Here is a 16,754-nt window from a genome sequence, read left to right as displayed (position 1 = left end):
TTATTACAGCCTGCAGGTATCATGAAGCTAGCCAGGATAAAATAATACCTACTGGTGGAGTGCTAAGTTTCATCTCCTTCAAGGAGGACTCAACTGCATGAGGTGGTGCATTGCGGACCACGCTGCTACTCTTTAGACTGCCATCTACCATCTGCTGAGAAGGTTGATTGATTGTGACGACCCCATTGGTCCGGCTGTTGTTGCCTGGTGCATAAGGCCCTACACGCTGCAACATTTAACAAGCATGAACGAAAAATAAACTACTCTACTCAGAACGCATCAACAAACCAATCATTTAGCATAACAGGAACTTACTGCTAAATCAACAACCCAGATTCCAACACAACTTTGGTTGTAAGAGCAACCAAGAAGCTTCCCCTCATGGATATTGAGGTCTGCTAGCTTGGACCACCCAACATCAATAACATCATGACATCTCAATGGTTCCCAAGAGAAGACCTATAGAAATTTTGTTCAGTACACGATGGCAGCAACCAAAAGAACTAGTACACACTGTGACATCACCACCTTTAAATTTTCATGCAAACCAGCCAATAATGTCCGTCCATCTGGGTTAAAAATCATGGAGCGCACACCTGTAGTCTGTTAAACCACAGAAAAGGTTCATAAAACCCAAGTAGATGCTAATGAATCAGCTCACATTCTAAGCAACAAAAAATCAACCTCTGGTCCAGCTGATCCAATTAACTCAAAGGTCTCAAGATCCCAAAATTTGACAGTTCTGTCAGCTGACCCTGCATGGCAGATAAGTTCATAGGAAAATCTGAGCAATTCGTCGAATACTAGAGGAGTGTACTGTTAGTGCTTAAACAGGAAACTCCTGCATTTTCACCTGAAATACATGACCAAATCTGACAAAATGCTACTATTAAGTACCCCAGTAACATGCATAACTTCATAGTTGTAAACAACATCCCTTCATTACTGGCTAACCATTTGCACTACCTTCGAGCCCAGATTATGACACCATACAGATGTCTTATTTTTGAACCTCAATGAATCCACTAATTCACTTATGAAGAAGTGAAGGGAAAGATAGGCTGGTTTGGTAGAGGGGCCAAAAGACCCTTTTTATTTTTTCAAAATGCAGAAGACTAAAATTGATGGTACACTTTGATTTAGAGCATCGCAGTGTTGGATAAACCTTCCTATTAGCTTAATTTCCCAGCTATACCAGAACAACAATCCACAGTTGTTGCATAAGGCGGGCTCTCAATTCCTAAATGGCTATTACGATGCTAGTCCACGAGCTGTAAAATCCATTCCAATCTAGAACGAAAAAACATGCTACAAATTGCAGATTGGAGTGGATGCATGTATGTGGGGAAAATCAGGAATACTCAAGACGAAGTGCTTCGATTCTCTCACAAACAAAAAACGCCAGCGACAGGCTCAATGATGCTGCAGTCCTAATAGCATGTGCTCCATACACAAGACATCGAACCTCATGCAGGTGTACAGAATTTCCCTTTCTTCATTGCACAAAGACAACAACTGGACTGGTCAAGACAAGGTGGGTCAAGTCTAGAGACGCAATGCAGCGTGTTTGATGTATATACAAGTACACCTTGAGGCACCCAAAATGCAACTCCATGTGTGCATTCAATTTGATATACACCTCTACAAACCTTGTAACAGGAGGGCACCACGTGTCACAAACTGTTGACGTGTCAAGCCACTGAAGAATGGAGCCAACCTACAGATCCTGGCCAAGGAGCCTTAACGCTAAGTGAAGACGCAGAAGTAGTAGAAGAAGTTTTACCAACTTGCAGAGTCTTGCGAGTGGCCTATTTTTAAGGAAGAGTTCCCACCAATTTCTGGGACCCCGTCCGATGGGGCCCAAGGAACCTAAAGCCCTTAAATAAAAAGGGGACCACACACACACACACTCAATCTCTTGCGAAAAAGGTGATGACGTGGCAACTGTATGGACACCAGTGATTTACGTTGACGACATGGTAGGCTTTACGAACTTCCGTAATTGGGCTGGCAAGTGCTGGCATGGGAGTTGTACGGAATTCCCTGTTTTGTGCTGGCAGCTTTTGGGGAAGAAGTTTTTGGACCAGATGCTTTTGAGTTTGAAGATTTTCATGTAACTGCTTTTCATAGGCCAAGGGCCTTTACATATGTGCCATGGGCTCAGTCTCTGGCACGCTCCCGTGTGGAGGTGTAGAGTTAGGAGTATCGGCGTTGTATTGAGTTCAAGCAATATAAAGAAATACCGAAAGGGGTGCCAAGGTTTGGGGCCAGTACTCTATTGGGGTGGAATAGTACTCTATTGGGGTGGAATTCCGCCACTCTCCATCTCCTGTGTCGTGCATCTCTTTCAGCTAGTTGTTATTGAAGTGCTAAAAGTCTATTCAGTCTGTTCTTCTCCGTTGGCACGTGGACGGGGAGTGGCAAAGTTCCACCCCGAGAAAGCACTAGCCCCAAACCTTGGCGCCCCTTTCAGTAGTTCTTTATATAGCTTGAACTCAATACAAGGGCCTAAGGCTCTTGCTTTGCTTCCGCTCCTGCGAGAATGCTAGAGAAAAGGCCTTCAGGTGATATTTAAGGGCCCTTGGCCTCTCAAAAGCAATTACATGACAAGCTAAAACTCCCAAGAGCAATCTGACCCAAAAGTTGGCGCTGAAAGCAACCAACAAAAAAACCGCATCGTTCATCCATACCTTTCTCATGCCATGAAGCCATAAATAGGAAATCATCCTCGAACTTTACCTACACCTAACCAATTGCAAGTTGACATATAGATGAAGCATTCATCAAATGGTAGTCATTGACCCTGCTAATCAATTCGTTAGAAGACAAACAACAACAATTTGATGCCTTCCAATCAAAGACTTGAGCCCATGACTTGGCAAACAGGCATTGTCCCAACCTCTACACCCCTTGTAGTATGTAATTTATTTAAACTTAGGAACAAAGTGCTAATACAACTCTTCTCTCTGCTCATTCTGCATGCATATGCTACAAAAGACATTTCTTAACTCTCAAACACTCAAAATTTTGCCAACTTCCAAAGCTCCCTCGATCTTCTAAGTTACAAGTGCCCCTTGAGGGGTCTTCGAAACTAGACCATAAGATAGCTCCGAAATGCCCATATGAAAAGCCACTTAAAACACCTTAGCTAGAAACAAGAAAACCACAGAGTCCTTCCTATCTTTGAACTCGTAACTGCCTTTTCTCTCATGTCACATACGCACTCTAATTGTCTACGCTTGTCACCCAAAAGGAACTGCAAACTTGCTTGCTCACAGCCACGCTGCCTTTTGCTGGTCAGAAAATTCTGCAACCTAGCAACAATGCCACATCATCAAATTCTGCATCCACTTCTGCTGCACAGCTGTCATGTCGATCTCTGCCACAGCATCTCATTGCTGTGTGCTTAGGTTGCTGCCACATCAGCTAAATAGCCCACAAGAGAAATCAAGTTGATAAGCTCTAACTTAAGAAACATTGAGACAAACTAGCAAGCGTTCAGAAAATACGAAAACGGAGCCAAAAAAAAACACGTGCATACTACTCCACCAAACCTCACTGTCATACACAAGAAAATCCGTATAGGTATCACCCTTACCAGTTGCCAGTAAGAACTCGTGGGGATGAAAATCCAAGCACATAATCTGTCCTTCGTGACACTTGAAATCATGCATAAGCTTCCCAGCCGTCAGATCCCAAAGCTGGAATTACACAATGTAAAGAAGCTAGCTCAAAAAGAGTAAAAACTAAAAAATGACTTCTTCCTCCCGAACTGCAGTTGGCAATTCATAACAACCTCTAAAAGAATACATGGCGACTAATTTGCAGAATTACAAAGATGTAAAGACAAATGCAATCCATCAGATCGCATCTGCGATACAAAAAAGGCAGGAAAAAAGTAACATACTTTCACAATGTTGTCCTCTCCTCCAGACACCACCCATCGGCCATCAGGACTGAACTTGATCGCATTCACACCACGTGTGTGTCCTTTATAGGTGTGGATGCACCCCTTTCGCCTGATGTCCCATATTTTCAGATTTGTGTCCAATGAACCAGAGGCAAAAAATTCACCAAATGGGTGAAAGTCCACAGCAACACAATTAGATCGATGACCCGTTAGAGTTCTTACAACTGCAAGGACCAAGGGACACTCAGAAGTAAGTACTTCAAGCACTTTGAAGTTTGAAACAGATCACATGGAAAACTTTACTGTCGATTACTTTTTGCTTCTTCAAGGTCCCACAATTTTATTGTTCCACTTGCTGCTCCTGCTGCAACTAAGGCTTCTGCAGTATCAAATGTAACAGATTCCACTGCGCTTGAATGGCCAGACAAGCTCTGAGACATATTGCAATTGGGAGGATGAGCACTACATTTTCTTTCTTTGGATTACATTAAGCTCTTGACATTTCTGAGAAGTTGGTTTACACTAGACACTTACCATGATGGCATTTGGTCTGCCAATAGCCCACATGTTAACTTTGTGGTCTTCACCACCAGTTACAAGCACACGCGACGTCTTCTTCCCAATTTTCAAACAATTGACATTGGTTGCATGAGCAACGAACTCCTCTGAAGTACAAGTGAAGGAATTGCACAGAACCATGCTTGTAGTTTGGGTGCATTTAGACAGAAATATTAACATATTAAAAATATAGCTATACTATGGCACTCCAAGAATTTGGCAACATTGCATATTTAGAGCAACTGTCAATAAGCAGAGTGCATACCCATTAAATAACTTATTGTCATTATCAATAAAGAACAAACTAGCATCATCCTATAATTTGCGCAACTTCCAATAAGCAGAGTTTTTATGCAGTAACACAAGTGCCGAGTTGCTACAATTTGTTGCTGTTTTTTTTAGCATCAAGGTGTGCATATGGCATCATGTTAAATATGCCAACAGCAGATCCGACACGAGGTAAACATAACAGCACATGAGAACAGTGAGAGGAACGAAACAACCACCAAAAATAAGGATACGGAGTTTGTAAGCCCGCTTCATAGTGCTCACTGCTGCAGGCGGCGATGGGGCAGTTTCTCTACGATCGTTGGAGCCAGAAGGAGCCATGCTGCAGCAATTTTATCAAAACGACTGAGCAGGACGAAGCCAGGGAACCCACAACTCCAATGCGAAAGAGGGCAGACCCTGACACGAAGAATCTGCAGAGGAAGCCTGAACGAACGATTGAATGAAGGATCGAGCACTGTCGAAATGCCCGAACCCTAAAGAACCATAGTGACGAAGCAGTAGCAGCTCTGTTGGATTTACAAGAGCGACCGGAGAAAATGCGAAGCTTGGTCCAGAGTAACGGGAAAAATGGCGCAGCGGAGGAAGGAGGGAGGGAGAAAGGGAGAGAATAGAGAGCAGATCTGGGGGGTGCCAGAGAGACGCAACCCAGTCGAATGAGATGGGCGGACAAACAACTTGAATTTCCCGGCTATGTCATACAAATAAAATCTTATTGTGAAATGTTGTTAGCATTTTCTGAGCAAGCTCCATAATTTCATAGCACTGAAAAAGGAAAAAGCGGGTAGCAAAAGTTTCTAGCAGGACTTCCCATAGCACTCAAAAGGTTTTCAGTGTATGTAAGTTGAATGGATGTGTATGTTCAAATGCGGTGCTTGACCTTCAAGCATGCCAAATACTGTGGCATCAAGGTTGGGTTCGCATCGAGGCGGCGGAAAACATGACACTTTATGAGCTCTTTCGGGTAGAAAAGCTTGCAAACGTTCTCTTCCATCGGCCATGTGTTCACATTGCTGGCGGAGGAAAAGGTGAGGCAATGTTTTACCACCGTCTTATGTGAGCGTCGGGCAGCGGCGGAAGAAAGAGGAGGAAGCAAGTGTGGACAAAAGGGTGGGAGGTTTAGTTTAATGTGATTGGTGCCAACATGGCACTTTTTGCCAAGGTGGAGGGTGGAAGAAAGAACTTCCAGGGGGGGAGGGGTCGGACCAAATCCTCTTTTTCTCTTCCATGATGTGGCACTCTCCATCTCACTTTTTCGCCGCCCTATGTAAACAGCAAGGTCCACGTGGCACTTTCTTGTTGGTTTACAAGCTTTTCCAATCCCTTCCGCTGCCCTATGTAAACCCAAACATACACCACAAAGGTGGTTGACAAATTACAATCTAGTGGGACGAGTAAGATATAAGTTAATAACAATCTCGTTTTAAATTGTTTAGCTCCAAATCTCGACAAGTGATTGCAACATAGCTGAAGCCTGGTGGCAAACAAGGTTGCAACCAAGTGACGCAAGCTTCACACACACACACAGCATTACCGTGTGCACAAAGCATGTTAGGTAGCAATTCAAGATGCAATCCTATTGGTGGCAACTCTCATATGCACAGGGCTTCAAATGGCCATATCCCATTTTTGTGGGAACACACGTTGTGAGGGGTGAGAAAAGCAAAAGGCAACACACGATTTCTAAGTGGATATTATGCCACTAATGATAAAGAATAAAAATTCAGCACTAAACATCTCCATCTAGGAGTCTAGGACAATAATATTTGATTAAGTAAATGCCACAACATCCTTGCTACGAGTCCACTTTTGAATATTAACCAACCAATCAAAGGACCCCACATTGGTGGCAATGTGGCACCTTTCTTTGTACCAAAATTAAGTTGAACAGCAAACCAGCAAAATGTACTACCCCAGATTGGATTTTTTTATCCTTTCAAGTTTTGAACTTTGAAAGGATACCCCATTGTTTTAAGTTTAAACCCAAGTACATGTTCCCAACTTTTATTGCTCTAACCATGAAATTTTTTACATCCTCTTGGAGGAGACGAGTGGCGCAGATGTTACAATCAGACCTTAGGTTGGGTTCACACGGAGCGGCAGTAGAGAAAGGGGTAGGTGCGAGCATCCTTGTTGGCGTGTTGAGAGTGGGCAACCAAATCGAAGCTCTTCTTCGGACCCACCCGAAATCAGGCGAAAGGCCCCCTCCCCCCCCCCTCTCCTCTCGGAAGAGTGAGGATGCCGCTTGCTTTTCAACATAAAATGCGGAGGATTGGGGTTGAACTTGATTGAACGCTCTGCCAGCCTCAAGCGTTATCGATGCAATGCTTCCCATTGACTGACCTCTGCTTGCGCTTTTTATTTTACAGGAGTACCACCTCCGTTTTGTGTGAACAAGGAAAGCAGAGGACGAAAAAAACGATAGAGCTGTGGGCGGGCTATTTTGAACCCGCCCTCAGGCTTGGTTAAAGGCTCATGCATGCTCCACACTATTGTAGTTCATGTCGCTTGAGTAATGGACAAACAAAGTACATTGTGTCTTTGTAGCCAAGAGAAGGAGCGCAAGGACAGGTGAGGGGGGGTGGTATAGGTTTAGGCAAGCATTTTCAAAGCACACAAAGAAACACTTGGACTCGCTTTCATCTTGAGCGCCTTTCTTATCCTCTTGGCCACCTCCTCTAAGATTCATGAGGAATTCTCACGCGGATCCCATATGGGAACACTTATACCTCTATTTTCTTCCTCGTTGCTTCCATCTACCTCTATAGAGGTCCGTGCAAGTGTTGTTGTTGCATATCCCATTGGCGTTGCAAACTTGCTTATTTTCACGATGTACCCAGCTTCAAGTAAATACTTGACTTCTTCCTCCGTCAATTTGATCCCTATAGCATATGGTTTGTACAAAAAAGAAGGCCTTGGATCTATAAGGTGATCCACTATGTAGCAATGGATCACATAATCTAAGCAACCCCACTTCATTTGTCATTGAAAGCCATTAAGATACTTGTGGGTAGTCCTCAAAGGAAGTATGTCACTATGACTTTTTGTACCTTCTTTTCCCATTCTCTAACCAACAACATGTTACCTTGGCGTTGCCTGTTGGAGTGCATTGTATCACCCCAAGTGCTTCATTGACTCTTTTCCACCAAAATTCTCAACCACCTATTAAAAAAGAGTGTCAAAAAAGTTAATCTTTGTAGGGATTACTCTAGATTCTAAGTTTTGGGTGTGCACATTGTACTTCGGTTGTTGCCTAGGATCATCCTTAACATCAATAGTTGCATTTTGTTTCCTCTTATGAGAGGTTGACTCATGACCTCCACACAAAGGGGCTTGCCCACGATACATTGGAGTTCCTGCAATGAATGTGTTTATCATTCTCACCACCTTCACTTGAATGTTGTTTGCATTGTTCACAATGGTCTCTAGACTTGGACCCGAGCCAATGTGCTTTTCCAAGGCGTAAGAAGCAACCTTTGTTCTTTGTAGGATTCTATAGAGAGATCTTCCCCCCTGCAAGCCAATTGTCATGTTTAGAGTCCAACAAATTGGTATGTGGACTTCATGTCTCCATCTATTTTTGTAATTGCATTGCCCCAATGAGCTATGCATATCTTTTGTCAACCCATCTATATATCCATTATTGGGATGTCTCAATCTTGAACATATCCATTGTACCCTCATTGTCATATCAATTGGGCTTCTACAATTGTTGCTTCTTTTGTTGGTGTAATTCTTTGCTTTTCACACATTGTCTTGTGCTCTTGTTGTGCATGGGCCAAAACACACTTAGAGCGAAGCTATAAACTATGTTTCCATTGCCTCTCCCATGAGCACTCTCTTCCACTCGTCACATTATGCTTGCTTTTGTCAAGTACTTTTCGAACAACATTCCAATTTGCTTTAGCCTCATCCACCATGAAGCCATGAAAGTCTATTGGCTTTGAGTTGTGCTTGACCATCGCTTCAATCAAGGATTGCAAAAACAAACATTATGTGCCAGCATTCTCCTCTTTCATATTGCACACAACAACACATGAGTTGTTCTTATATGCTCAAAAACATGTGTATTGCTTTCATCACTGGTTTTGTCGAGAAGATTGTGAAGCATATAAAAGTGAAAAGAAAAAAATACAACCTTGGATCATACACATGGCATGCTATTTGTCACCTAATTGCTGCAACTTTTAGTCTTGACATAGATCATCGGTTCCCTATGCACCTCTTTGGTTTTTGGGCTTCAACAAGGCAGCAAAATCATAGCTTTCCTTGGAGCCTCCATCGTGAACTACTATCGAGTTGATGTCACAGATCTTCTAAACCTATTAGCATCAAACAAGATAGTGGCATTTTCAAAGCTAGAAAGGGAGAAGGAAATCCAAGTGCCATGTGAGTTTATGCTTGCACTTTCTCGAATCTATGAGAAGGTGATGCGTCAATTGTGCATGGGAAGAGGAATTTTAGATTTTTTGCAAACACTATGTTAAACAAGGCTTTTTGTTGTCACCAACTCTCTTTGGTCTAAGCATTGATCAATTGGAAGAAATGGTACTTGTATTTATGCAACAAGAAGGCATTAAAGAGGTTACTATTTGCAATGTGGTAATCATGCTTTTGTTGTATCCGGATGATGTAGTGCTTCTATATCACACTTTGGAGGATGGACAAAAGCTTATGGTTGTACTTGAGAACTTTTCTTGCATGGTGGATTGATTGTGAATGAATCCAAAACCAAGGTGATTCTTGTGGAAACCAACCATAAGGAGAAGCCATGCATTGTGTACAACAATGAGACACTTGAAGTTGTTGAGAATTTGAAGTACGTTTGCCTCGAGGTTCTGACCAATCACAAGTGGCGTAATGTGTTTTGCATCATTTGGAAGTTAGGAAGATATCATACTCTACATAAGAACATGTGTAATGTAGGGGATGCCAATTGTTGGGTTCTCAAGAAGTACCTTTTCGACACATTGGTGACACCAGTTCTTCTTTATGGAGTTGAAGTGCGGGGCAGGAGCATCTCAAAGTCTACTTGAAAGAATTTTGAGAATGTCCAAAAGCATTTTCTTACAAACTTTCTCCAAAGTTAAGACACAAACACCGTATATGCTTGTACTTCTTGAGTTGGCATCTCTTCTAATTGAGGTAATGGGCATGAGAAGAGTTATGGAGTACATGATAAAGATGCCTCAAAACCCGTTACATCGACTTCTTGCAATTATGGGATGCATCACACTTGCTACACGATGCCTTGGTAGACTCCAGATGAATGAAGCTTTTCTACAATGCCGATGTATTATAGCTTGGGAAGAATCCGATGGGTCACGCTTCATACATTATACCACCCATATTGCCCCCAACTACAAAACCATGCTCTTTGCAAAACAAGGAAACTATAGTCACCCTTATATGCTTGAGCTTATCCCCTTGTCGCCAATATGCACTACCGCAACCATTCAAATTAGCTCCCACTCCATTCGATGTGAGACATGGTGTTGAGGCAATGGGAAAGGGTCGATTCGACTCTACACATTATGCTCACTATCTACAATTTTGAGAGTCTGTACCTGTTAGGCCTAGGGTAATATTGGCCAGTGCCAAGGGTCAAGACACACATATGGTATAGGGGAGCCTATATTTAGCATGTCAAGGCCCTATATCATGCATGGTTGGGCAGAGAGTTGCACGTGCTAGTCCACAGTCTCTTACACTGGTATCAGAGCTTAGGGGAGAGGGGCAGCCGAGGAGGAGGGGAAGCTGGAAAGTAATTTGGCATGATCTCTCTCTCTCTCTCTCTCTCTCTCTCTCTCAAGCTGCACTGCCATGGTGTCCTCGAAATCAACCCTTGGTTGAGAGGTGAGAATCGATCCTAAAGAGGCCAAACCAAGTCACCCGAGTGACAATCGCCATAAGAAGGCAAGATGGAGCAGTACAAAAGGCCGAAGAGAAGGTATCTCTGAGTTCGTGTCGTTGTGTAGGGTGGAAATTTTTTCATGAGAAAATCCTTTCGATCTCTGGTTTGGACGATGCTGGGGGGTTTCTCTCCCTCCGTAGTGCAACTTTGCCCACCATAGCCAGATTTGTGTTGAGTTTAAATTGGGTGCCCTAAGTTGGGCACCCTCCCCAACTAAGGGCAGTAGCCAACTATATTGGTAATGGGCAAGGTCTCCAAGATTCAGCACCAACTCTTCGAGCCATACAAAGGACCGTGAGGATGCATGCATGGTGCACGACTGTCGAGGGTTGAGGTCAAGAAGATATAGATTTCACAAGCTTCGACTTGGATTGCAAATTGGGCAAGGCCCTCGACAATAGGAAGGAGGAAATCTATTGAAAAACAATAGACTTATTATATATGAACCAAGCAAAGGTATCTGACCAAAAAGCTATTCCCTCAAAGTAGGCCATATGGGCTACAAGATAGGGAAGACTATCCGTATCAAACAAGGTTGTCTATTAGTAAAGACAAGTCCTGCACATGCTGTGGCTTGTAAGGCAATGGTATTTGGCAAGGCCAACCATTTATTGCAATCCAAGAAGTTGACAAGCATCTTTCTCTCTCTAGTTTGAAGTTTTGGATTTTATAGGGCATGGTTCCTATCCAAGTTTCCTTGAACGGGCATGATCAACCCATTGTCGGCAAGCCGAATCTGACGAGTTTTCAAGAGTAATTGGCAACGGTGCATGCAAATCCGTAGCAGGCAATCCTGGTATGCTTTGTTCATAAAATTAAGATAGATATTGATCATTGAAATTTTATGCTTCCAATGTAGCATCCTACTTAGCACGGTCGGGGATCGACAAGCTCAATTTTCTCTAAACTCTGTCTCGACTTTGAGTATGGATGCAAGGTAGCATATGGGCGTATCAACGATGCAAGGGGCATAATTTTGGAGCAAGACTCTGTACAAACAAGGTACATTGATCATGTTTTGACTATGGAGTACGACTCCTTATGAGACTACCCACGAACGAGGCTTGTGTAGATAATTGGAATGTTACCACTTTCACAACATTTGAAGCTTGTGCCTCCAAAAAATTGCAAAGGAACCGGCAAGCCACTAAAATCTATAGAAAAGCAAGGCTTTCAAGAGCACATCTATGTATCTATCTATGCATTGGGTGCACCATCACTCCCAAGCATATACAACATATTGGAAGCACATTGGCATCCACAACTATGAGTTGAATCCAACGTCGGCAACCATATCACAGGATGCTATGACTTTCGATGCTAAGGCTGAAGATTACAAAAAATCAATAAGTACGTTAAATTTAGTTTCAAATTTTGAACATATTCAATCTTTAAAATAAAAAAAACGCTGCCAACTTAACAAGCAAGGGTTGCTTCAGTCAAACGGAGTCTGATAGTTAGATAAAGTTTAATAGCTAAGATTCTTGAGCTATCTTTGTCAATACTGTGCAATTTCATGATTCTCAATAAGCTATATCATTTATGAAAACTCGCCATGGCTTATTGAAAGTATTGACATCGGTTTTCTAGCAAGAACATCTCTTAGCTATGAGCATGGGCTCCCTCTTGGTTGATCTTTTTGATGTATATGTGAAGCAAGGCTTCAATGTTAGGCATATTACATTGACGCTTCCAAAGTTTGGAATATGCTATCCGCACACGAACTTGGAGGACCTTTGCACCATGTGTGACTACTTTTTCACTAGAGGTTAGTATAAACCAGGCCACGAGGGCATGCATGTGTTAACCCTCACGGCTCACGGACACCCCATCACCTACGACGGACGTGTATTACGTATTTGGTAGAGTCAGGTACCGGGCTTGTCGGACCAATAGGAAAAGGGTAAGAGTGATCGCCGATGAGAGGCGCACTCTAACTGGGACATTCAAGGGATTAGTTGGCTAAGCATGGGCGCCCAAGTGTGAATGGCGTGAGCTCGTATAAAAGCCAACTAAACCTAAAATTCACTCATTCTCTCTCATTTGTGCAATAGAAGAGTGCTCTTGCTCCATCTCCATCTCCATCTTCTTCTTTCTTCACCTCCCCGTGTGTGTGTGCATGTGACAGAGAGAGAGAGAGAGGGAGAGTGTGTGTGCGATCGAGCATTACGAAGGCACGACGGCGACGAAGCGGTTGAGCGCGGCACGACTGCAGCTTCTTCTTGATCGCGGCGAGGAATCCTCCACGGCAGGAGCATAGAGCGGTGAGTGACACACCATTGCCCTCTTTTGAGCTTGCTAGATTAGTCTTGTTGTGTGCTGGGAGCCATTTGTGGCTCGCACACGGTGTATCGGCAAGTCCCTTGCTTCGACAGTGCGGCAAGGAGCGCACATTTTTGGCGCCGTTGCCGGGGAAATCGCCCTGCACTAAGCCCAAGAGGCACTTTGTGCTTCTCCTATGAGTTGTTTGTAGTAGGAAAGAAGAGGAAGAGGAATGAGTTGTTTTTCTGTATGTTGTTAATTTTTGTGTTGTCTGCAAGTTCTGTGATTTCTGCATAATGTTGTGTTTTCTGTTTGCACACAATCTCTACACAATTAGTAGTCGTTAGCTTGGTTGCAGTGAATGAATAAGTAGGAAGGCAGTTAGCAATTTCTGGTTGCACACAGTTCTGTACACAGTTTTCTGTCAAGGTTTGGCTGCACACAGTGTTTGCACAGCAGGTAGTGAGAGAGGAAGTAGGTGGATAGTTAGCTCACTGTCAGCAAGCAGTTAACAGATTAGTTAGTAGATTAGTTAGTGGTTAGCAGCACTGTTAGTAAGTAGATAAGGTAGTGAGCTGACTGTGAGCTGTTGACTGGGAGGTTAGGTAGGTGAGAGTGTGTGTGGCTAAGAAAGGGTCACCAAATCCGCGCGCGGTCGTCACCAAAATTATATATATATATATATATATTATATAAAAATTATTTTTAAAAAAATCGAAAATATTTAAGTGTGAGTGACTGGGGGGCTACACTAAAATTTTGATCGGGATCGAGATCATTTCCCCAAGCCCAAGCCCCAGTCCTATGATATATACTATACTCACTCTTATATATATACCCTACTCCCTCAAGAGGGAATGAGAGCATGTGGGGCAAGTCCTCCACTCTCCTCCCTTCTCTTCCCACTTGCACCCTTAGATTTTCTAATTCGGGCCTAGTTCCCTACTAGAAATTGACGGTTTTAGGGATTCCGAGGGCATAAAGTGACCAAACGGAGGGCTGTAAAGCACGGCACGTCCCTCTGACCGAGACGCTCGTTTTGAGCTATCATACGTTCTATTCTATAGCTGGGTCAGAAAAAAAGGACCAAAAAATCAAAAAAATAAGAAAAGACTTGGGTTGCAAAACACCCAAAATTACTAGGTGAGCAGCCTTCACGGGCCCTCATTGACACTTCTAGGGGATCCAAGTCATATGAACCTACGCTTTGGACGAGTGTTAGAGCACGAGCATATTGGTAGTGCCTCCATTTACGTGGGCACCCATTATTCCTCCACCCTAGGTTCTGGACCTTCGGCCGGGACTCAAGGTAGCGCGACCCAAGATCCTCATATCGCGTCTAGTGATTCTTCCTCTGACTACGAAGTCATGGAGGGGTATCCTACACCAAACCTCGATAGTTCAAGTCAAGACATGCATGCCATGGGCCCACGGCCCGGGTCCAGCGTGTTTAGCCGCTTAAAAGAGACCCTTAGTAGAGCTACTCGCTCTGAACATGCGGTTAATGAAATAAATGAAGGGAGTGGGGAAGTAAATTCGTCATTCATGCCTAAAATGGACCCTATGCTTCTTGAGAGTGCGCATGTGAATGTTCCATCCACTGCACCTCCGGATCCTTTAGGACTATCTCCCTCTGAGGTTTTACTACCCGATGGTAGGAGTCTTGCCGAAGTGCAAGAGATCGAACGCTATATGCAAGCAACAAGGGAGAGGGAAATTGAGAACCTACGAGGGCAAGAACAAAGTCGAGCCCTGAAAGCAAAGGCTCCTATGACAACAATCATGCCAGCCGAGGAACCGAGTGCTCCCAAGGTAGCAGTCACGGAGGGGCAAGCTATGGGGAGCAATAATGCTTCCACTTCAAGGGAAACCTCCAGCACGCCAGGCCTAGATGGGATATTCCTAAACGAAAATTGGGAGTATGACCCACAAGTAGAAGCTTTAACTGATCGGTACACAGGGCACACCTATCATGTGGGTTGGTTAGATGTTCTACAATCCACATCGGGTGCCACTAGCATAGATGAGCAACAACAGAAAGTCTGTGATGTCCTCCATAGGATTGTCAAGTTAGAAAGACAGAACACAAGGATCAACATGCCTTCAACAGGCCTAATGAGATTCTTGGATACGGGAAAGGCCAACCAACCAACCCTGTTGATCCTCCATATGTTGTTTCGTCAGGAGCCTCAGTACAATATGAGCCCACAAGTGGCAGCTTTACCTTCCCAGATCTAGCTCCTCTTTCTCTTAATGACACTACGGCTACCATGCATATCCCAATGGTGAGCATGACAAGAAGTACACCATGGAGTTCATTTGTTAACACTGCGCCGATGCCTAGTAGCACAGTGCCCCCAACTATACCTACATGTATGTATCAATCATGTGCACCTGTCGTACCTCAGCCTCGTGTAGCTCCTACACTTCCGATTATTCCAAGAGCTTACAATCCACAATGGAATTATCCAAGCTCTTATACAAGTGGAGCCATGCCATTTAATAATAACATGCCATATCAGGCACCCCCTATGCCTAGGGCCACGCCTGTAAACTTTGGACCACCGTCTGCTACACCACCATACAAAATTTGGGACCCAAGAGCCGCGCGTATGCCAAGGCCAAGGCCAACTCCCATGTCACATGTGGTTCCTGGAGCACATACACCCATTATACCTGCTCAAATAGGAGATTTGGCAGCATTTTCTCAAACTATCGGTCGCTCTATTGCGGAAAACACGCGTAGTGCACCTGATAGAGAGCCTAGGAGCAAGGCGGTTCAAGTAGCTAAGCTCACACAGAAATTCAATGGAGACGGAGATGCTAAAAAGCATATGGAAGTCTTTGAACATGTGTGCGATTCCTTGGAAGAGCACAATGAGCTACATAAGTGTAAGGCTTTGAGTTTGACCCTAAGCGGAAAGGCTGGAGATTGGTATAGAACCTTAAGAGTAGAAGAGAAAACAATCTACTCTACTCTTAGGAGACTGTTCTTAAAAGAATACATACGAGAGGGAGTACTTTGGGGTGTAGCCTCTCAGCTCCAGAAAGCCCAACGAGAAGAAGGTGAGACTTCATTAGTCGCCTAAAGAATTTGAACTCTCGATGCAATCCAAACGAGCGATTCAACAACAACCAATTGCTCGATAGATTCATTAGGGGACTACGACATGAAAGTATTTATAATGGCCTAGTCATTAGAGGTATCACTACTTGGGAAGCAGTCACTATGAATGCAATCCAATTGGAGGATAATTTAATGATTGCAGGAGAAAGAGTGTCCGCCGAGCCGAAGTCTAGTAGCTCGCAAGCATCAGGGCATGAGCCAATGAAGATAAAGCCAATCGTGAAAGAGCAAACGATATCTGAGATGACTTTGGCAGATGTCACAAAGGCCATCCAAGAAAGCCTTAGGGGTAATCGTGCTCCACAAAACACTCATATGTATCCAAGAAGGGAGCAACAATGGTGCTCAATTTGCTTGGGCCCACATACTACGAGTGAATGCCCTACTTTCAGAGTAAAGTTTAACGGGACTTGTAACGCGTGTGGTAGGTATGGCCAGCAAGCGAAGGATTGCCTAATGCTTAAACGCATCATGGAAACTAGACCGCCTATAACTTGGGCAGACTCAGCTCGAGTTCCTGCATTGATGCCTACCCCACCCATGGAGCAATAGTTGCCATTACAGCACATGGTTCCTAGAACCCAAAATGTGGTCCAAACCACACCGTTGCCACCTCCAGTGCTAGGACCGCAACCCCCTCATCCAAGAGTTACACCTATGAACCAAATAGGTTGCGAGTCATCTAGTACTTATGT

General features: G+C 43.8%; 1 protein-coding gene across 1 annotated transcript in view; it reads right to left on the bottom strand.

The window, feature by feature from the left end:
* The window catches only part of LOC147460304 (katanin p80 WD40 repeat-containing subunit B1 homolog KTN80.4-like), a 51,078-nt gene extending 45,646 nt beyond the window's left edge, over positions 1-5,432 (bottom strand). Inside the window, exons 1-9 of the mRNA XM_086511387.1 lie at positions 4,990-5,432; positions 4,445-4,575; positions 4,224-4,341; positions 3,908-4,134; positions 3,599-3,701; positions 685-755; positions 529-603; positions 316-459; positions 49-226 (exon numbers count right to left, since the gene is read on the bottom strand). Of these exons, the coding sequence (XP_086367513.1) occupies positions 49-226; positions 316-459; positions 529-603; positions 685-755; positions 3,599-3,701; positions 3,908-4,134; positions 4,224-4,341; positions 4,445-4,575; positions 4,990-5,077 (1,135 nt within the window). The 5' untranslated portion in view covers positions 5,078-5,432. The remainder of the gene's footprint in view (positions 1-48; positions 227-315; positions 460-528; positions 604-684; positions 756-3,598; positions 3,702-3,907; positions 4,135-4,223; positions 4,342-4,444; positions 4,576-4,989) is intronic.
* Between the last annotated feature and the right edge of the window lie 11,322 nt (positions 5,433-16,754).

Source organism: Adiantum capillus-veneris, chromosome 4 (genome assembly GCF_014529385.1).
Source record: "Adiantum capillus-veneris isolate H3 chromosome 4, ASM1452938v2, whole genome shotgun sequence".
Classification (NCBI taxonomy): domain Eukaryota; kingdom Viridiplantae; phylum Streptophyta; class Polypodiopsida; order Polypodiales; family Pteridaceae; genus Adiantum; species Adiantum capillus-veneris.
The sequence above is the reverse complement of the archived record's forward strand: the minus strand, read 5'-3'. Positions and strand labels throughout refer to the sequence as shown.